At 36.3% G+C, this 22,615-nt stretch overlaps 2 protein-coding genes and 1 long non-coding RNA gene across 6 annotated transcripts in view; 1 reads left to right on the top strand and 2 right to left on the bottom strand.

Moving 5' to 3' along the window:
- The first annotated feature begins 2,701 nt into the window (after positions 1–2,701).
- On the top strand, positions 2,702–6,724 carry LOC108755481 (oxidative stress-responsive serine-rich protein 1). 3 transcript variants are annotated; one of them, XM_018498510.1, is made up of 2 exons: positions 2,702–3,336; positions 5,678–6,724. In XM_018498510.1, exons 1-2 carry the CDS (start codon positions 3,260–3,262, stop codon positions 6,396–6,398), a joined length of 798 nt encoding a protein of 265 aa, XP_018354012.1. In that variant the 5' UTR covers positions 2,702–3,259; the 3' UTR covers positions 6,399–6,724. The 3 variants fall into 3 exon arrangements, with proteins under 3 accessions (XP_018354012.1, XP_018354014.1, XP_018354013.1); XM_018498512.1 differs by lacking the exon at positions 2,702–3,336 and adding an exon at positions 5,088–5,157; XM_018498511.1 differs by lacking the exon at positions 2,702–3,336 and adding an exon at positions 5,189–5,454.
- On the bottom strand, positions 3,343–4,982 carry LOC108755482. Its single transcript, XR_001939768.1, has 3 exons — positions 4,909–4,982; positions 3,596–3,731; positions 3,343–3,466 (listed from the first exon to the last, which is right to left on the bottom strand). It is a non-coding gene; the product is annotated as an uncharacterized LOC108755482 (long non-coding RNA).
- A 4,204-nt stretch (positions 6,725–10,928) lies between the features above and the next one.
- LOC108755465 (tyrosine-protein kinase Src64B) overlaps positions 10,929–22,615 on the bottom strand; it is a 45,086-nt gene continuing 33,399 nt past the window's right edge. The window contains exons 2-7 of one of the 2 annotated variants that reach the window (XM_018498481.1): positions 16,215–16,464; positions 15,598–15,729; positions 14,804–15,014; positions 14,461–14,714; positions 13,553–14,263; positions 10,929–13,093 (exon numbers count right to left, since the gene is read on the bottom strand). In XM_018498481.1, the coding sequence (XP_018353983.1) occupies positions 12,879–13,093; positions 13,553–14,263; positions 14,461–14,714; positions 14,804–15,014; positions 15,598–15,729; positions 16,215–16,257 (1,566 nt within the window). In that variant the 5' untranslated portion in view covers positions 16,258–16,464 and the 3' untranslated portion in view covers positions 10,929–12,878. Of the gene's footprint in view, positions 13,094–13,552; positions 14,264–14,460; positions 14,715–14,803; positions 15,015–15,537; positions 15,730–16,214; positions 16,465–22,615 lie in introns of both variants that reach the window. The other variant, XM_018498480.1, reaches the window with a different exon arrangement.

Raw genomic sequence — 22,615 nt, 5'->3', positions numbered from 1 at the left:
CTCGATTAATTAAAAATTTTGAATTACAAAGCTTGAAATTAAATTTGAATTTAAATCTAAAAGGATTTATTTGAAATATTTTTAAGTTTTGGATGTATACTATAAATTGTTTATACGACGTCCCGTCTAATTTTAAAGCCATACATTACTTTGTGCGCATGAAATATTATATCTTGTATTTGATAAGAGATAATTCAATTTATATTTATTTAACAAACTTTCAAACGTTAATCACATCACATTTGAGTATATATCGGCGTGTATATCGGCGGCCGATCCGTAGAAGTAAATGCAGCGCGTATGTGAGCCATAAAGATCGTCCGAACGTAACTGCGGAAAATATAAATTTACCGTAAGGGTAACGCGCGCGTGGCGTTCCGCGCCGGCGATCTGGTGACTGCTTCCTGGCCAGTGCAACGGATACGCGTAGGTGCAACGTACATCTATCTCATGTCAAACTTCAAAAATTTTGTCGCGTGTTAACGTAGACGAGATTTTGATTCGGCGCCAGGATACATTTCTAAACCAATTAAACAGCTAAATTTCCGAACACCGCCCTGATAATTTTTTTTTAATTCGTTATTCTTTAAAGAGGAGTTTTGTAAGATATCTATTTTTCATTCCTACATTAGAGTGTATTATTACTTTCTCTTTCACTTTCACCGAATATCATAAAGTTATACTTTTAGAATTTATTATTAAAATAAATATCTATTTCATTTTAACAATAAATTTTAAAAGTGCATACTAGTTCAGCTGTAAAAGGAAAAAGACTATGTATATTCTGCGATATATGATAATAGTAATCAATCAGATGCATGCAAGCAGATTTTTGCGAATTTAGATTATAAGTTCGAAAGATCTTTTCTTAAATGTCCAGAAAAAGCTTATGATTACGTACTCCTAAATTCTTTGTGAAAAGTACAAGTTTTATGAATCTGAACAAGTAAACAAAGAGGAAACCAGTACTCTTCGTTCACATAAGTTTTAAACATAGAAGCATCTGGGCTATTTAAAACTTCCTTTTCTTTCAAAATATTTTTTTGTAAGATTATTATTAAACCTTCTTTCTCAGCGTTTTCTAAAAAAGTTAAATAAAAATCTCGGATGTTACTTTTATTTTTAACGAACAGAGAAACATTTATTTTCCGTCCGCTTTGAAATTTTTTATATCATGTGGAATTATAAATTTTCTTCACATCTTAGTTAAATATTAAATTATACAATTTGGATACAGAATCGTAAAAGTCTTAGTATTTTTTCATTAATTTCAATTTATCTGAGATAAAAGGGAGTATCCAAATATCATTGCGGATATTTAAGTGTTCCAATTCACACCAATGCCAATGGTATCGCGTGTTCTACGAACGACAAGTACTGGAAACAATTTCACGATGGAACACTCGCTTTTAGCGATAAATAAAGGCGTCCAGCCGTTTCCTCTCTCGATGCTCTCCAGCAGTGGGAATTCGTAAATATTTCAGCCGTATGCTAAAATAAAGCTAGGTTGAAAATGCGTCAGCACGTAGCGAGGCTCGCCCACGAGAATCATGGAATTTTATACATAGATTGATTTATACACGGACTCTCCCGATTAGAATCACTCTTCTCAAGTGTCATTCTAAAACTGCCAGGTTACTTAACTGTCTCTCTTTTCGAGATCTCTTCTTTAGATCATTTCTATAGATCATTTCTATGGGAATTTATCTTCTCAAAAGAAAAGAATAAAAAATTAAAACTACTGTGACTATTGTTTTTTCTGTCAGCAATATTAGAATAAAAAAAGAAACAATTTAATTTTATGATAAAATTTGTGTGTTAAATCGATAGTCGAATTAATTAATTCTCTTTTCCGCGATTCTGATTAAGGTTTCTCTCGCTTTCTCCACTTTGTACTGCGAAAGTAACTGCACAAGGTGTTTTGACAGCTCGCAAAGATTACAATAACATGATTGATTTGTATATTTGTATACAATAATTAAATATATAATATTAAAAATTAACACGTTAATTTTCTTATTATGCAAAATATCAGGTAATTACAAAAGTTGACGCAATCTTTCATGCTAAAAATAAAATATAGAATAGAGAATTTGTATATATAAAATTGCGTAGAATCATTAAATCAGATCATCTGAAGTTAATAATATATGTACAATGGCGCAGGTGAAAATCTACACACTGCCAATTGTTGTAACAATTTATAGAAAAAAAAAAAAAAACAATTCATAGAATTCGTGTAAATCGAGAATGATACGAATATTCTTATTCGTTATTTGATATTTAAAATAAAAATCTCGCATGACAATTAGACTTAATCGCGCCGTTGTACATATATTATTAATTTCAGATGATCTGATTTGTGAAATTTTCCATACTCTTTCGCTAAATATCAAAACACAAACGCATGCCTTGATTGTATCTCACGTCGTAAATCTTATTCATATCCACTTACTTGTTCAATCGTTGATTCGATCGAAACTTATACTCTATCCACCTTTACCATTGTCTTTTATTTCAACGAAGAGGTGAAAAATGACTTTTGTGAAAAGATCCAAAGAGATCAAAGATTCTCGCAGGTGTCTCTCAAGCAAGTATTGGCGAAAGAAGGCTTCTGATTGAATCACATTATCGATTGCGAACACTGTTATTCAAAACAATCGATACTTGGATCCTTTCGACTGGACCAACCAGTCAGAAGCTGCCGTGTCGAATTGGCCAATTAGCAACGTGGACAATCGGATGGCGCTCGTGACGACAGTCGCGACAGTTTCGCGACAAACCTCGAACATGGCGCCCTCTGGAGAGCTTTCTTTCGCGGATAGCTGCCGCTGATCTTTGGTCCCGCGCAGTAGCGGTGTTTATTTACCTTAGCTATCGCGACGTCAAACTGATTGATCCGCGGATCTGTCTATGCATGGTCGAGTGCCACACGGGGAACGCGACGTAACCCGTTGTTTTATCACAACGACGACAAGGTGATTTGCACCGCTAATTGAAAGGCGAAAGAAGACTAAGAAGGTACAGGAGGCCGAGGCGAGGTAGTAGTACGGAGACGGAATCAGCCGCTGAGCGATCTGTCATCCACGTACGCGCGCCATCGCCGTCGCGCGATTGCACTTTGTGTCGTCATCGTCGTCGGCTGCACGGCTCTAACCTAGCCGAGGCTCGCTGCGTTCGTTCCTGGATCCTCGCGCGCACGACGCACCTGTTCATCGGCCTGATGCTGCGCCATCGCTGACGGCAATCCTCGACGAGTATGGGCGACGAAGACGACGTGCTGCCGGCTTGTCTGCAGAGGCTCGAGATTGACCGTCGATCGACGAGTTGTCCCCAGTAAGCGTCGCTCTGTTGTTTTCGACCATTCTCGACTGCGTAGAAACGCGTAAACATCGTATACGTCAGCACAACGCCTAGAAGGGACGCGCTCTTCCAAAGTCGTGAACGTTTCTTGTGCTTTCGTGTCCTGCGAAGCGATGCATTGGCAGGCGTTTAACTTTTAAACGCCTTTGTTGAGCTTTGAGACAACGACGTAGGTTGCAGATTGATTTAAAGCGTCCCTTTTCGACGTTGTAAATTGATGATTTTCAGATACCTGTGACTGATAAGCGTCTGTGATTTTTGACAGCGATCTTGTAGTTACTGCAGTCTCACCATGACTTGTGACAATTGTATCATACCCGAAAATTTATTGATTAAATTCCTTTGTGTGTAGAGTGACAGCAACATCACTATGTATTTTAGATAAATATTTACTTAGATTAATTATTCAGAAAATTGACTATAAATGTATTTGATTTTTAATTTTGAATTGTACACTTTTTGTAATTAATTCTAAAATACTGTCAATACGTAAATTTTATGTACAAATGAGCAAGGTCATGGAGCACTAATTGTAAGCTATGCCTTCAGTGATCTTTAGATTTGTTTGCGTTGCTTGAAATCTTCAAAATTGTTGCATTTAAAATGATATAAGCATTATTTATGAACATTGAAAAGAAACCAAGCAAAAGGTGCTGAGTGCAAGAAGTATAAACAACACATACATCTTAGAAGTTGCAATTTTCCATACCAAAAGCTAAGACAAGCAGAGATGAGCTTTTTTAAAATTCTGTCCATTAGTTTGGACTTCAATATTGCAACATAAAGCATGATAAGTGATTTCATTTTTGTGCTATATATTTTGTTTTGTGTTATATATTTTATTAAGTGTATGAGAAAACAACCATAAAATTGAACTACCCATTTCAAGATTGAATTTGATAGTGTTATTTTTTTCTTTTCTTTTAAGTTAATTAAATTATTTGTATTTATATAAAAGTGTAGATTACAAATATTTTGTCTTTAACATTGTGAAATGAAATATATGAAAAGTTTACTTACATTAGTTAAGAGTGACCTATTTTTTATATGTAAAATTTATATATCGGTAGCAATATTCAATCATTCAATAGCAATAGCATTCTAGAGTTGTATGTAAAATAAGTAAATTGAAATTTGGCAAAAGCAAGAAAAGTTGTAGTACAGTCTAGTGTAATAATATGTTCGTTTTGTGTGTATTCTTACACTCTCTAGACTGGTACACACGATGCAATAAGTTGAAGTAAAACAAACGTATATTTGTTTCATTTCAACTTATTACATTGTGTGTATTAGTTCAGAGAATGCAAAAAACAGACCTATTAAGTAACACATATTTTAGATAAGATAGGAGTAAGTCACAAGCTAACTATTGTTCGTGAATACTCATGCAAAAATCAATGAGTTTAATTTTATGGGTTTAAAAATATTAATAAGACGAAGTTAATGTTCCGATTTAAGAAATTATCCGAGTTTTATTCAACGCTGCATTTACAGTATTAAACAGCACGATGTAGACTAAAACTTATCGATAAATATAGTACTTACTAAGATTTAGTTAACGTTGTTTACTTCTGAAGTATTAAATGTTTTGATTGCTAGAGAGGATATAGATTGTGCGATAGTGATGAGTTAATATCGGTGACAACAAAGATGTGATTTATCATTCGTCACTATCCCTAGCAGTCGAGTTTCTTTGTCAATCGTCGTATCTCCTGTTAGCCAATCGAGTTATCGAAATGCTCCGAGGCTATGTATTTGTCGTAATCGCGGTCAAGGTCGGCTAGTAACACGGCGGTATGTATTTACAATGCATGCATTTCGTCGTCCGTCAGAAATCGTCGATTGCGCGATCGGATTCTCGATTCTTCGACGGATGAAGTCGAGTGAAGTCGGCTCGATTCTATCGGGAGAAACATTTAGACGCTCTATTTTTAAACCTGTGATGCTGGAAATAACAACTTAGTATAGCATCGAATAGTAGATTTAGGAGAGACAAATCGCCGGAGGATACAGTTGGCAAATGAATTCTTTGCAAGGCTTGTGAATGTAATGTTATACTAACTATGTGGTTAGCATCATTGGATAGAACTTGTATGTTTTCACCAAGTTTTGCTTGTAATATTGTAAAGCTTTCATTTTCTAATTTTTATTATAATGTACTTTAAAATATTCTGTACATTATATACGTCGCAAATATATTCAAAAGAAAGAATTGTTTAAAGAGCAAAAATCACGGACGTGACATTTTAGCGCATTTTATATTTTCACACATAACACAATTACTTTTTAATAAAATAACGGTTTGTTCTTTCAGCATTGCAATGGCGGACAAATCGAAGCCGATGAATCTATTCAGCGTATACGGCAAAAATTCCAGCAGCAACTGTTTATTTCGAAGAAGATCAATGCCTAACAGGCCTACTATGTTCCCAGTCAACCCAAGGGGTATCAAGAGTACAACGAATTTTAAGCCGTCTAAGAATGAGAGAACAATCGGGAAGACCAAGAGGAGCACCATCCTAAGGGACGCCATTTTAAAGTTAAGCGCTCCCGGAACTAGCGGTCCTAGTGTTAATCCAGTGGATACGCTGTTTAAGAACACGTGTAAGCTCAGTATTCCCAGTAAAAATTCCAAGACGATCGACCACAATTCGGTCATGAAGGACTTCAAGGCGCTGAATATCAGTAAAGACAATAGGCAGGTCAAGGACGACACTAGTATTCAGGATGACGACTGCGAGAGTGCAAGCGGTTTCCATCGAGCTCGCAGTAATACGATGCCGAACTTAAAAAGAGGCCCCGGTCCGGGTGGCGGAGACCAGCGAACGACAATGGGCAATGGACAATCGGATGCTACTGGTAACTCATCTGGCCAACAACAATTATCAAGTTCACCGAACACTTGTTCAGTCCAGGCGCGAATATCGCCGCCCTTATCGAGCGACGTCACGATCGGCGAACTCGCTGGTTACTTCGAAGAGTTCGTTCATATTCCAAAGAAGATGTCGCACATGGCGGAGATGATGTACACTTAATAATTGTAAAGTATCTTGAATTATGCTTACACCGGATGCAGACTTTTTTTTGTACACAGTTATCGAGGCTGTGTAGATTTTATTCTCTATATACTGCATCTCTTTGTTTACGTGTCTAATTTAATTTCCTAAATTATTTTTTTAACATACTAATAACACATCGGCAGAGACATTATTCTCACTCTAATTGTGTATAGTTCCGAAATTGTTGAGCTATTTTGTATAAATATTCGGAAAAGTGTAGCGAGATATATCATACTTTCTTTTGCATTCTTTCCTTTTTTTACATCATCTTTGCACATGATATTTGATTTCTTTAATGTATAAAAGGGAAAAAGGAATATATTATATTATCTGTATTTAAAAGAAACTTTTGTATTACGAGAGAAGAATAATTGGTTTTAGAATAAATTGTATGAATTGAATTCGTAGTATAAATGCATCTATACAATCTATTTTTATACGTACATTTACGCATTTTCATGTGCGCTTTATTATTTAAAGAACAAATTAAAATCTCCGTCCTAATCAAACAAAGAAAATTCCTATATAGGGCGCTAATGAAGGTGCAACATTAATATGATACATAATATATTTATCTGCATAGGCTTACGACAATTAATATAATAATAACACAAAGTAATCGTTAAGTTACTTAATGATAATAAGCTTTGGTATATAAACAATGACAACAGTGTATTGATCGTTTTCGCTTTAGGTACAATACGAATGAGAACGCACGTTGACGCGCGGTGATATACGATGTGAAGAAAAATTCGAACGTAAGAATGCCGGGCGTACAAGAAAATATTTTTGGTGTGCGCATCACGTGAGACGACTCTGTTCTGTAAATAAATATATCGATACGATAATCGTGAATAATTATCCTCCTTTGATGACACGGTACTTTCGTGGTCGCCGTTGAGACGACACAGTCGATCTTTTATATCAAAACGCATGAAAGAGAGAGAGATAGAGAAAGAGGGAATCTGTCCCTATATCACAGATTTACCGAAAATTTGACTGGGGGACCACGAATGAGCACATTGTCTCCAAAAAGGCATCGCGAAATCCACGATTAATTAAGAGTATAATTTTCATTTAAGTACAATATGCATATACCGCTGATCTCGTCCTTTCTTAGGTCTCCGTATAATTTAAACATCGCAAACATTTGCAAATAAAGGACGCGGGAACGATACGTCCGAGGTATTTCTCGAGTAAATTCCCGACACGCACAATCACGTTATCAATCGCGCGAAAATTAATTACTGATGATCACACCAAAGATTTAAAAGAAATGTTTATTTGCAAATTAATGGAAATTTACGACATCTGATATTTAGAGAGTACGTCTTCCTCACCTGTATAAACAATTTTAATTCTCGTGTTACTTTGCTCGATCAGTCAAAATATTATTATGTACAGTTGTGTGCGATCGATGAAGCATACGTTATAGAGCTATCGGATTTAGAAAAAAAAATTTATTTCGAGATTTTGCAAACGGTCGGACGTAAAATTCCCGATAGCACATGGGCTTTATTTAAAAAACAATATCAGTCTCTATATCCAGTGGAAAAAGGCCACAATGCCTTTACCATAATAATTTGTAAATACATGGTCCAAATGTGATCCGAATAAAACAGTCTACGCGAATATATATAACGCGAACGCTTTGCGTCGCTCAAAACCATCGCTTTCTTTTCGTGAAAGTCCGAAAAACACCCGAAGTACGTCTGAAAGGCGTTTTATTCAGCCTTTTTGATATTCTTACGATGTTATTGAGACTTTTCTATTATCGATCATTCCTGTTGAGCTCGCATTAGTTCAAACCCTATGTCTTTTTTTTTTATAAATCTACGACCTACGGCAGCGATCATGATAATTATCATCATCAGCGAAATTTCCAAGTGATCGTTTATCATGGGAAAACAAGTTTATCATCGGTATAAAACGCTCATAGAAAAAATGTACTGGACGTAATACACCTACTCTCTAACGCTACGTAAACGTGAACGCCTTTTCACGCGCACTCTTCCATGCGATGTCGCTTTAATTTTATTGGAAATATACTACGTATCATGTAAACATCGCGGTGAGGATTTCTCTTACAGATTCTAGGATCTACATAAAATAAGGACTGCCGCAATATCAAAGCCTATCCAAGCAACGTAGGAGTTCTAGAGATGATACAAAGAGATGATTAATTTAAAAAAGAATCTTCCAGACATTTGGCTATAATAGCCCGACAACAGCTGAATGTGTCAGGTATTATATGCCAATATTTTACAAATTGTTATAATTTATCCACAAAAAGGAATGTCCGGAAAATGATGTCGTTTAGATTTCTTTAGTTTACATTACAATTATTTCAATATATACTTCCATAATAATATATCTATTAATTAATATAATTAATATCGATACCATATTAAATCATTAATATCATATTATTGACTGTCACTTAGACAGTCATTAATAATGATTATTCTTTATTTTTTTAATAAGATGGTACTTGATGTACCATTTCTTCCGTTACATTCTGCTACGTGAAGATATGAGATTGATATTGCAGCAATGTTTAAACTTATCATACAATAATTGGTATATATGTATATGGGTTTACCGCGTTATTGCTCATAATGCTCTCTCGCAGTAAAATACACATGAAAAGAGGATCACGCTGACACGGATGTAACAATTTTCTACGCTCGCATGCGCGCAATGCACTCACATTTTGTTTTCACTTTAATCACTAATATCTATCGTATCGTAATGGCTCATCGCGTTTATCATCGTGACACAGTAAAATGTATACATTCAAAATCGATTGCACCCACAATCTTGTCAGTCGACTCTGGTAAATTTTTTATTTCTTTATGAATCAGTGTCTACTATGCTATAGAAAGAAGTAAGAAAGGAAAAATTGATTAATACGTGTTTATGACGAGATTAATCTTTTAAGGAGGTTCTCGCGTTACTTCCTAGTCAATAAAATTTATGAATACATAATAATACGTAAAACAATTAAAATAATAGAATAAAGAGATTACTAACAATATCTTATGCCATTATACATAATTATTGTTAATTTTCTATATTACTAAATATTTTTGCAATGACAAAATAAAAGTTGTAAGATGCTCATTTGATGTATATGCATCATTTATTTTATATATATTCTAACTTTTTTCATTGAAGAATATACATTTCTTGTAAACTGTACGGTCAGTTTAAATGAAATTTTACGGGAACAAACTTAAGCGTTTACTTTGTAATTATAATGATTTTTAATGTGCTGTCTTATACGCAAGTGTCTTAATTTAAAAGAGAATAATTATAGAATAAGATTATACCTTCTTTGTAATGTAAAATTCTATAAATTTAAAAGAATTAAATATCTTCAAAATGGTACGGTAAGAACCAATGAAATTTTTTCTAGATATTATTGATATTATTAACATTTGTATTACATGTACATTATAGACTTGTCTTATATTTCATCAAACGCGAGATCTCTTCTTAAATGTCATGATATTTTCTCTTTGTATCATCTTTGATCATCTTACTTTAATTACCAATTAAATATTTCAAATCGTTATTTCAATTATAACGTAGATAAAAGAAAAAATTAATCGTCACATAACCAACTGTGACGCAATCGTTACAGTTGTATGACTCAACTGATTGCATCAAAAATCAGTTGAGTAATTCCAATTAACTATTCGCCATCCTTTTCAGATTATCTGTTCAGTCTACCCACAATGTAGCTCGAGAAGCAAAGATGGCAATTAAGATTTTTATACTAATGGTAAGGTTTCATTTATTCATCCAATGAGCACTTTATTGAGAAAGTGGCGCATAGTTTGATGCATTTAGTAGTAAAACACTTATCTTTTGTTACACTGTTAATTAAGATTCTGTTTCATATACTTCTGTATTTCTTATTTTTATCTTTTGTGAAAGGTTAAATGTTGATTAAAATTAAAGAGTATTTAATTAAAATTTGATTAAAATTAAAAAGATATGACGGTAACCAGAGCTGGGGCTTTAACCGAAGTTGGTGCAATCGACTTAATCTTCGAGTCTCGCATGCATAACGTGCCTCGCGGGGACGACGTTGAATCCTGGAGAATCGGTGATGATTCACGAGAATATTTTTTTCGAGCACCGCGAAGAGAGCAAAGTCGCCAATCCGCCAACGAGACTGTCACGCTTATCGTCTAAGTAATTCCTACTCTAATCCGTCGTTTGTATTTCCCTTCTTTAAGTAGAAAAATTTACAATTTTTCAGACACTTTGTACGAGTAACATCGATGACTTAAGTTTATCCGAAAATGCATTTCCGATTTATCCCGACGTGAAACCCACCGTGTCGATTTACATCACGGGATTCGAAATATTTTTCTTTTCTCTCTGTTTTTTTTTTTTTTTTACTTTGAAACGCATTCACGCATTCGCATTTATCCGGATATTAGTAACTTTCTCACCTTCCTCATCTATCCTAATTTTTATACCCTTGTTTTTTTCTCTCTTCAACAAGACCAATGGTACTTCGCGAAAGAGCGTCAATTCAACATACAGCGACTGCCGAAATAAAAAATAACAAATTTGTGCGAGGTATTCACTGCGTTTTCGCAGGATATTTAAAATCGGATATATTATCCAATCGGATATATAAACAACTTACACGCGTGAAAACACAGGTATTAAATGCATCGGTGCTACATTAAAAAAGAACTATAAAAAAAAGATCAATAGAAAGCGGATACAATCGTAAATACAATCGGATCTGTTTTTGGCAGACACGTTTGGCTGTGTGCACACTCGAGAGTTCCTGTCATTCAGATTGTTCTCAGTAAATATGTTAACAAGTTATTACCGAAAGTCGCTCTCATGAGATAAAACTCTCGACTGAGCATCGAGACTTTCTTTGAAGTCCAAGTAGATGCATCTCATTGTCCATTTGCGTGCGTTTTACAACCGAAATGAAATTATTGCGTAGCAATAACAGGCAAGCGCACGTAAACTCGTACACGTGACTCTTAACACTTAGGAGGAATAAATCGTCAAACATTAATATCGTCTCGAAAATAATAGCGTTTTCGATGCAATGAGTTTAAACCCAATCTGGGTACATGATCCATCAACCCGAAAGTATCATGATCTCGTCCAATCACAAATTAAAATAGAGCATGTGATGTCATTAAATTCGATTTAACGTCCGACTTGGGTTGGGTTCAAACCTACTGCACTCGAAAACGTTATAAACTTCACGCAGCTTGTGCGCAGTAACCGTTCCATATGAGAATTCTTTTCTCGACCTCCTTTCTCAGCGGACAAATATATGCGAGAAATTCATGTATGTAAACATCCTTCTCATCTTATTTCATATACGTTCAGCTCTTGAAAAATCACGCGTTCATGATAGCGTTTCGCCATAAACGGTACGTACGAAAATGCTCTGCCTCGAGGACTATGTATCCAAAAACTGGACTTTAGGAAAATTCGGATGTAATCGTGATCCGAAGTCAATAAAATATAAATACAACATGCTCTTGTGTGACAAGTCACAAATTCACAATACGCGCTAACACGCACACGCATACACTCCCTCATTTTCTCTCTTTTTTCATTCTGTATATATATATATATATATATATATATATATATCGTAATCATATGCTAACATACTAATATACGATGTATTATGTTGTATAATCTATAATTCCGAATTTTACTTCCAAACTTAAATCACGTTATTTCCTAATACCGTGACTTGTGTCTAAATTTATCGAAATTGCTAGCGTCTTTATTGTGGTTGCTCCTCGTCGAAAATATGAAAACGCGCTTAAATAGTCGCAAATTTTATGGGCAGGTAAAACGACTCGCCGGTGCTTCTGCGATTCTAATAACGCAGTCATTTCTCGTTTCCGATTCTAAATATTACGGTTAATGCCTGATTGGTCATGAAGGTTTAGAATCTTGTTAATTCGTTCCTGCGAACGGTACTTACAAAAAACACCATGGCACACTCAACTTCCAATCCGTTTGACGTTTTTAGTGCTTAACACTAAGGACATGTAAGGACACGTAAGGGAGAAAGGAGAAAAAAGAGACGAGAGGGGAAATTTTCGGCAGCATTTGACAGTGATAAGTTCGATAAGTTCGCGGCACTGTATGTCAAGAAGATTGGTCGCCAAAGTCTACAGAAAAATTTCGCAGTCCAAAAAATGCCATTCGCGACAATGATGCAAGATCTCGCGAGGATGTGTACGTGTTCTCCTATTAGAAGTATTTTCCTTCCGTGAGAACGATGCATCCAGTCCGCGAAGATTCCGATGAGGGCAGCGTAATGCATGCTAAATAATTTACTTAGCAGTAAATACCATAAAATTCCATGGCACAATTGATGTGGGCTGGGTGAAAGTGACCGTGCGGCGGCAGATGATGATTTTGCATATATTGATGGGCTGTATATCAGTCCGTCGGCGGTTCGAGATACGGTATTTCGCTAGTGACGTTGAACGATTCGAAATAGTGATTCAGGAACTCGAACGTGGGCCGCTTCTCGGGGCTAGCGTCCCAGCACTGTAGCATCAGTCGGTAGATGCTGTCGGGTAGCGGATGGTTCAATGGTTTCGGCATACGATAGCCCTTGTCCACTTGTTCAATCACTTCACGACCGTGCATACCTGGAAAGGAAACATTATGTATGATAAAGTATATACTTAACTCTTTGGTGCCTTACTGTTACTCTCGTTATAGCATTTTTTAAATTTATATGCTGTAACCTTTTTATTAATAAAAATAAATATATTTGTATTCAATATGGCGTCAATTTAATTAAAATGATGACGTTAAACAATTTAATTCAAGAAAATTTGACTCAAATTTAATTTATTATTTACTATTTGCAAACGTTAATATGAATGTCGTTTACTTTAAAACTAATTACAGAAATGGATTGATTTATATTTGACATATATATGGAAGTTGAAAATAATAAAATGTTATTTATCTCAAGGAACCGTGGATTACCATTGCTTCTTTGATACCTAACGGTGTGTAGTTGCATATGTGACAAAAATGTATAGAGATGAACTGAGTATATGAATAACATGTTGCATACGTGACAGAATGAAAAAATTTACCAGGATAAGGAACTTGTCCATAAGTGAAGAGCTCCATCAGCAGGATTCCGTAGGACCAGACGTCGCTCTTAATGCTGAACCTGCCATAGACGATAGCCTCCGGCGCAGTCCACTTGACAGGGAATCTACTGCCCTGCTTCGGACAATATTCGTCGTCTTCGATCACCCTAGCGAGACCAAAGTCGCAGATTTTCGCTTTGTTTTTCTCACCGATCAGTACGTTCCTTGCCGCGAGATCTCTATGTATGAGCTGTTTGCTCTCGAGGTATTCCATACCGGAGGCCACTTGGGCTGCAATGTAAATCAGATCCTCGAATTGCATGTACTTGCCGTCTCCCTTTCGGAGGAAGTCCAACAGGCTGCCGTTACACATGTACTCTTGTACAATATAGATGGGCTCCTCTTTCGAGCAGACCGCATATAACGCGACCAAATGCCTGTGTCGGAATTGCTTCATTATAGCTGCCTCCTGGAGAAACGCCTCGGTCGACATGGTCCCTGGACGCAGCGTCTTTACCGCCACCTCAATTTTGTTTCGCCACTTGCCGTAATAAACCTTGCCGAAATTGCCGTTACCCAGTTCCGAGATCAGCTGTATCTCGTTCCTATTGATTTCCCACTTGTCGCGCAACTCAGGTCCGAGATCCCACATGTCCGGTTGCGGTTTCGGGCAGGGCTTCGAAAGCACGTGACAGAGACCCAACGCGTTTTCTAAATAATAGAAATACCATCAAAGATAGATTTCTCGAACACATTTTATTTGTTTATTTTAGTTTTTAAAAGACCAGAGATTTTTTATTAAATTACACACGAAAATAAAATATATCTATGCATGATATTAACACAAAGATATTGCTTTATATAAATTCATTATTTTATATATTATTATAACTAAATCTAAAACTTACTGCTGTATGCCATAACCAGAGCCGGTAAGCTGGAGAATGTTTGATTGGTGGCGATAAAAAAGCCGCCATTATCGAGCGGCTTAATCTTATAATGTTTCACGTGATGACCTCTTCCTTCTTCCCAATCCTTAACAGATAAGCTGTAACCCCGAGGATTGTGCTCGCTCGGCCTCACCAAAAATGTACCGCGAGGATTCTCGTCAACTAGTAGCAATTTGCCCGCCTCCTTACGCGACACATTTTCAAAGAACCAACTGCGAAGATCGTGATATTAGGTACACAATACCTTATCGAGAAATACAACGAAAGAAATCTAAGGGAAGAATAGAAGATAAATGCTCACTCTTCGCTCTCGACCGACCGCTCGACAGCCACGAAGTTCCAAGGGATCAGGCCTTCCTGCAGAGTCGTTAAGTGCAGCACTCTCCACCAGTCCGGCTCGGAATCGTCGAGGACCTCCATTCGGTCGCCTTTCATGAAACTAACGTCGGTACTTTCTCGCGCCGTGTAATTGTACAATGCCACCACGATCTTGTTGGATCTTTGTGAGTGCGCTGCATCGGGAAAGAAACAGTAGTCTCGTTAAATTGTTCTTTGAGCGGGAGAGAAATCGAGAACCCGAACCGGTTAGAAGCGATTTAACTTTAAAAGACTTGGTACGAATCAAGTTGACTAAAGGGCTCCTAATTATTTTACACAAAAGGCGATAATAATCGGAGGAAAATAATATCTCATTCACATTTCCACTGAATTTATATTTCAGCCATTTTATACTTAAAAAATCAAAACTAGAATAACTTTGAAGTCAAACAACTTCATGTACACTATAAATTAGATGATCTTTTTTTATTCTCAAGAATCGCAGAGATTTCTTTTTATATTAAGAAATGATCTAATTAAAATTAAACCGGTTCGGGATAACGACAGAAACATTTAGAACAGGTCGAAACAATGACTACTAAACGCTAAGCGGTTTCATAATAAAATAAGATTGGGCTACTTGCAAAACAAGATTCTATCTTGGTCCAGACTTGGTCGTTCTACGGAAGCAAAAAAATAGTAACTTAAAATACACACATGCAGACTTAACAGGCGGATTCGTTTTACGGGGTTGCTGATGCGGTATCTGTAGCTTACAGGGTGTCGGCCTCGGTCGGATAATATCCGCCCGAGCTTGCACGCCTCTCTGATTTGGGTCGGCGGTGTATCGGTCCAAGGAACCTCCATTGCTGTGCTTTGAGCTGAGTCCCGTGTCTGCTTTCTTATAGCCTGAATAGAGAGAAAAATCCGTCTCTCATCAAGGAAGATCAATCCGATGAGAAATATATATCTTTTATCTATGTACTAAATACTACAAATTTTAAATAATAAACTCGACTTTTATTATTCCCCGCCGAAATTGTCATTTTCGTTGGAAGAAATTTATCCGTTGAGAGAAACATCATCGACATGACTTTTCATTTAATTAGCAGTTACCATTTTACAGCACAACTATATACTTGTGTGTGTATTATTAGAGTCAACACGTAATTAAACCTATATAAAAAGCGAGACGGATTTTTTAGTTCCTCGAAAAATTAAAAATCGGATCTATTCAATTCAATAATTACAGAGATGACAGAAGGGGAAACTTTAATTCTTTTCTTCTACTGTGGTGACTTTGACGCAATCATACATATATTATTATCAATTATTACAGTGATAAAGCGATAATTACTTCTACAGTGCATGTTATCGATCTTAATTTGACTCACCGATCGGTTGAGACTCTTGCCGCTTGCTGCAACACTTCCCCATGCTGGATCTCTCGTTCCTGGTCTACCTCTGCGCGAGTCCTACGCACCCTCTATCCTGGATACACTCGCGGGACAAGCCTCCATCGTCTTGTTGAAAACTCAGTCTGGATATCCAGCGATCGAGTCGGCGACAAGGTTTGTATATCGTACAAACTCTCAAAGTCCTCTCGTCCGTCCACCCATCGCCGGATTATCGGACTCGCCACTCCTGCAACATAAGGCAGACGAGATCTGTCATGATTCCGACCGAGGATTATTATCGCGACAATAGTCGCAGGATGCAGCGTCACGACGAAGGCCTACGAATTGCAGTCATTTGACAACGGGAAGTTGCTATGCTTCGATGAAGTCGGTGACACGATTGCGAAGTCATCGCGAGGGCAATGATTAACTACAAGTCAGCGACATCATCGCGATTATTATCATTTTTATCACTTCTTATTATCATCACTTTCCAATCATTCACCTGATAATCGAGCCAATATCATCACGATTCTCTAAATAAAATAAGTCTCCTAAAAAACTTTTAGAATATTAGGATCTATATAGTTTCTTCTTTCAATATTTGAAAAATTTTCAAAATTGACAATTTTTTTGTATATATTAAATACAAAACATTTAGAGCATAACGATGCAGTACATACAACTAAACTATGTATTATATTGAGATAAGGCAACTTCAGCTAAAATTGTATAGAGCGATGAGATAACAAAAGGGACATAAAAATACAAATCCAGCTCGTGACCAATTTTACTTAAAGCGACATATCCATCGGTGCTTCTACCAAGAGAAAATATCCATACAAAAGAAGAAACCAATAACTACAACCACCGGTGCCAAGCCGGCTACCAGCACAGCCGAAGTGCCCTTCCGATTATCTCCATACCATTAAATAGAACGAACCACCTCGTCCTCACCAACCAGCATACTCGGAGTTTTTAATTAAACAGTTGGACAGGGGAAAGGGATAAGGGCCACAGGATTTTCGAGTAGGAAGATATAGGGTGTTTGTTGATGGACGTGTGAATATTACGTTTAACGATCTGAAATCGGAAAGTATGAAAAGCTTTCTCTTTAAAAAAACGAATCGAAATAATGTAAATAGTTTTCAATTTTCAAGTGGAATTTAAAAATACCAGTATCATAAATATACCTTTTACTTAAAAGAACGGACTCGTTAAAATTATATTGATTTTGACTCTATTCTTTGAGACGCTAATTAAAAAATAGTATTCCGATAAATTGCGCTTTTTAACTGTAAATAGATAATAAACTTATGCTTTTTTTTTTTAATTTTACAGAAACTTTAGGACATCTTTGAAATTCGAAATAAACAATACTTAGCGTTAAGGTTTTATAATAGAATATATATATATATATATAATAGAAAAAAATGTAGGGTACAATTAAATTTCAGCGAAGAAATGGAATTCATGGAAGAAATCGTTTCAGTTAACAGTTCAATAGGCATGAGGATCGTTCCGATTAACGAACGCGCCTTTTACCGAACCACCCCGTGTGGACAGGTTTGAGAAACAATCGTCCGGAATCGATTTGGATGTGGGTCGGTCCAACCCCAGTGCCGAACGCCGCGAAAGCATGGCATACGACTACCATGGCATACGGCTACCAGAGTCTCTCGTTCGATCGGCACAACCCGACTACGGCTATAGGACAACTCGAGTACACCATCCCTAGTCCCCCTATCCATGTTCACGTGTATGTGTCTATGCAACGGGGTAATACATGAGTAGCGAAACGGTCGATATCCTACAACGTGTATTCGTATATACTACGACGTCACACTCGCCATCCGGTAGAGCTTTTATGTAGCGAACAATGCGCTATCGTGGACAAAGACGTATTAACGTTAGCATCAGGACGAAACATCCTGATCGTGGTCGTCGTTGGCTCCGTTCTCCGTAGAAAACTGTTAGATTGCGTGATAGATCGGAGAATGAGACCAACTTGAATTTGGAAAAAGCTACGAAAAACTTGACTCAAGTTCACCAACTTCAGCGCTAAGTTTGATCGAGCGAATTTTTCACTTGTAATCGAAAAAAGAATAACGGCTTTTGAAATAAGTCTATTTGATAGAGAGTTCTGATACAATTGAACTTTAGAATACGAGCTTTAGACAGATTTAATTTAAGATATAAAGTGCAATCCACTTAGCGCTGCAAATGCTTTGAAGCATTCTTTGATTGGTCAATTTATAAAATTGTTTCTTCTCGTTAATCAACGAAGTATTTGCAGTATTAAATAACCCGTGCTTTTAACTATTATTGATATACTATAAAGTCTAGACTTCTTTTTATTAACAATATAACGTCTACATTTTTTATTTGTACGATTATAAATTATAAATTAATTGAAGAACCAGAAAACAGAGCCATAGAATATGAATTTCGAAGATCATCATACATATTCAACTTTCATGTATAATAACAAAAATAACAAAAAAGTTATATCTGTGCAGAATTATGAAGAATGTAAGCTTATGATTTGAAATCTATATCCTCTAGAACTTTGATGAAAAATATTAAGCATCTATATTTTGCGTCTATCTGAAATTCTTTTATCTGCATTGTTACTTATTTTTTATTATCAGCATTATACATATATAAGTTTAAAGGATTCTTGAAACAAAAGATAATTTATTTACAAATATCATAAATTTTTAAGTTAAAACTTTAAATAATGGTTAATAAGATATTCTTATTAAATCTATTCGATAACTTAGCCTATTCGCATAGCAGAAAAATAATCTTTTTTTATCTAAATAAATTGCACAGTAAAAGAGTCTGTTCTGTCTCTGCATACGAGATACTAGGCGACAGGGTTGAATTATATATACCTTTCCGTTGAAATCTTAGGAAAATCGCTGCCCATTGTTATCACTTTTATTTTCATTTACGATTTCATGATACAACGAAGTGACTCCATCCGGTCCCACGTGATAAAGTATAAACGACGAACGTTTTAAGAATGCGACGGTGAAAATTTACCGTCCAATGACGCTGTATATGTGGATACTAACCGTAAGGATAGATCGTAAAAGCAAGAGCGTTAGTTATTCTCGCCTGATACAAAGTATCCCTCTTTCTCTCTCTCTTTCTCTCCTCTCTTTCTCTTCAGGTAATAACTTTGTTGTTTTCCTATACAACGCACGCCGACAACTTCCCATGTCGCCGATATAAAGCCACAAGGCTTAATCGAACATCTTAATAACATTTAAAGCCGACAGCGGAACAGCCTAAGCTGTTTGTCGAAGCATTATAAAGTACCTCAAAATCACTGAATACTAATTTAGAGCTGATTTTCCTATAAAGTAGCGTGAATAAATCATAAACAGATTTTTTTTTTAAGTTCTTTAACAATAAATTATAAATAATTTAAATAAAAACCATGAAAGAGAGTACTTATCTATTTTTATTACAAAAAGAAACTAACTAAAACCTTTATACTAGGAAAAGTAATTATCCAATAAGCCAATTAAAATGTATAATTCATTATTACCATAATTACACTTAGCGGCCCATAATGTGATAATATATTTAATTATTTCTATTTAATTTAATTTTTCTAAACTAATTTTTATAACGGTAATAGCTTTCTCTCTTGGTTACAGCCGTTCAAAGAATACTTTTGCCTTTCAGCCATTAAAGTAAAAAAAATGCGTGCACGCTCCCCCGTTGCTAATTTTATTTTCGTACTAATCGATAACGTTTACGCGTCCAAGGTAGACAAAGGAGCAACCACAAAGATTGTGAAGTACAAGGGTAGATCATCGCGCGCGTTGAAATCAAAGATAAAAGACCCGGTATGAATCTCCAGTTATCTCACTGACGTTATATTCTGAGTGAAAACATAAATGCGTCATCTCTTACAGCACTGACTAAGTCTGTGCTAACTAATCGCTTAGATTGATGAGACGCCTAATGGAAGTTAACGAACTAACACGTATAAAGATGAAGATCCTCTATAAATATTTCATCCGTTAATAATTATTAATAATCGTAGTAATTATAACGGTTCTTCACATAAATCATTATTTTATATTATAGAAATTATTGCATATACAAACATATCATGTCTTTGGACATTTCTTCTTGCTAGTAAAAACAAACGCATAGAGATCATCGCATTGACTGAAGCTGGAATCTGGCAACAGATCGCGTGCTGGAGTTCAGAGATCGAATTATAGGATTCAAAATTTCCGTGTGACACATGACAAGAATCGCAATCTGCTATCTTATGAAAGGTGCGGATTTTGCGATTCGATTTCCAATGCCAATCCGGTAACTGTAATCCGCTGTTTGAGAATTTAAGATTTAGTCTGAGAATCACCGCCGTATATTTGAATGTTAAAAAACAATTCAGATTCAAATTCTTTGTTTATTTCATTGTATTAAATATTTATACATTCATAAAAATTTATTACAAATTTACGAAAAAAGACAATGTGAATAATAAATTTAACATATTTTTTATACATGTACGTATCTTATATTCTCAAAAAATATTTTATTATCCAATATATTATTTTACGCTAAAAATCTAATTACATTTTTATAGTCATGTAATAAAGAGATTCAGAAAGTTTAATATTATTATGTTTTTTATTATTTATAAAATAACTCGCAGAGATGTATCTTATAATACAATTAGTGTTTCCTCCAATTATTACTTTTTTAAATCAGAAAGTGCCACAAAAAGAAGGCTGGATAAGTTGAACTTCGTCGAGCGGTGTATAATTAACGGATTTCCATCAAAAATCTTTCGTTAGCTATAGGAACGGAAAAACTGCTTACGGAGAACTCATCTCTCTTTCGCTTCAGTCAATGTTCTTCAATCACGAAACAAAACGGAAATGCGTTATTGTCTACCTTTTCTCGCTGCAAGGTAATACAGACAAGAGTCTCGTCGCACGACAATGCACGTTGTATTTCAGTGTGGAACCGAGAAGACATCCCTGCCTTCACGTTTCAATCCTTCGCGCTATCAGTTCTCCTTCTTGAGAAGCCCGGAATTTTGCCAAGCGTGTAAATCATAAAACATTCATCAAGCTGGCGTGCCGTGACGCCGACGAGGATAAGGTTTTGTTGTGCGGCAAAACGCACACCGTTAGATCCTGTTTTCGCACCAATCCTCCGAACTGAGACAGAGAGAGAGAGAGAGAGAGAGAGAGAGAGAGAGAGAGAGAGAGAGAGAGACAGCGACTTGCTTCTTGCTAGATCTTCTAACAATGATATATTAGATTCTGACGCGCCACTTAACAGATAAGTTCACTTGAAAGGTTTTAGTCGAAAATTTGAATTGACAACGTTTAAAGTAATAACGCAATAATAATTGTAATTAATAATTATATCAAACCAAATATGTTAGAAGTATGTTCTATACTAAAAAGAATATAGAAGATCTATTCCTTACGTAACTTACGTATCTTGCATAACAATCCTTGCAGATATGTAACCATCGTCTTTCGTCCTACATGCGTTCTACGAGTGTTCTACATAGTGCTGTTCTACATACGAACACACAATTGATGGCAATGGTCTCTCAGAATTATGTCAAACAAACAAGAGACAGTGTCGAAAGTAATAATAAACTTAAACTTTCACTCCGCGGTTCTACATCGTTGCACAGTTAACTAGAGGAAATGTACGTATTATACTTTTATCATTTCCGACATACACACTCACGCGAATGCACGCACACGCGTACGCGTATATACATGACGAAAAATAATACTCTACTGCAGTCGCTGCATATTTTTAGTCGAGCTCGCGTACAATGGAGGATGACAGGTGCTTTCAGGGAATTTAAACGAGTACATGCCAGGAAAATCCCCACTGCAAATTAATGTCGCGGCAAAGGGAGAAAAGAGATAGAGGAAAAGAGAGAATTTAATCGCAGAGAGTTTATGCGGGGCCCTAGGCAACATGGGGGCCTGACACGCGGCTGTTCCACGGTCGTTCCCGCGTGCGAGGACGTGGACGAGGAAAAGGAGGAGAAAGAGGCCCGATCACCAGCAGCCATGACTGACAATGAGTCACGTAAGCTCCGTGAGTCACGGGTGCACGATGTACCCACCTTCTCGGGGGTCGAAGAATAGACGTCGTTAGATGGCACCGATCTGGGAGAGTGAGTGCTCGACGTGAGTGAGGTCGTGCGCGAGTGCGGTTAGGCCCCCCAGGGTACCCGCATAGAGAACGCTAAACGAGAAAGGGAGGAAGTTTTAGAATATCAGTTTGTTTTGTGTTGAAATAATTCAGTAGACGTTCATGTGACATAACTACTTCTGATACAAGTTTGTTAGCCGATAGAGTGATACCGATAATATTTTAAATAGAAG

The sequence above is a fragment of the Trachymyrmex septentrionalis genome, unplaced genomic scaffold (assembly GCF_001594115.1).
Source record: "Trachymyrmex septentrionalis isolate Tsep2-gDNA-1 unplaced genomic scaffold, Tsep1.0 scaffold87, whole genome shotgun sequence".
Taxonomy (NCBI): Eukaryota; Metazoa; Arthropoda; class Insecta; order Hymenoptera; family Formicidae; genus Trachymyrmex; species Trachymyrmex septentrionalis.
The sequence above is the reverse complement of the archived record's forward strand: the minus strand, read 5'-3'. Positions and strand labels throughout refer to the sequence as shown.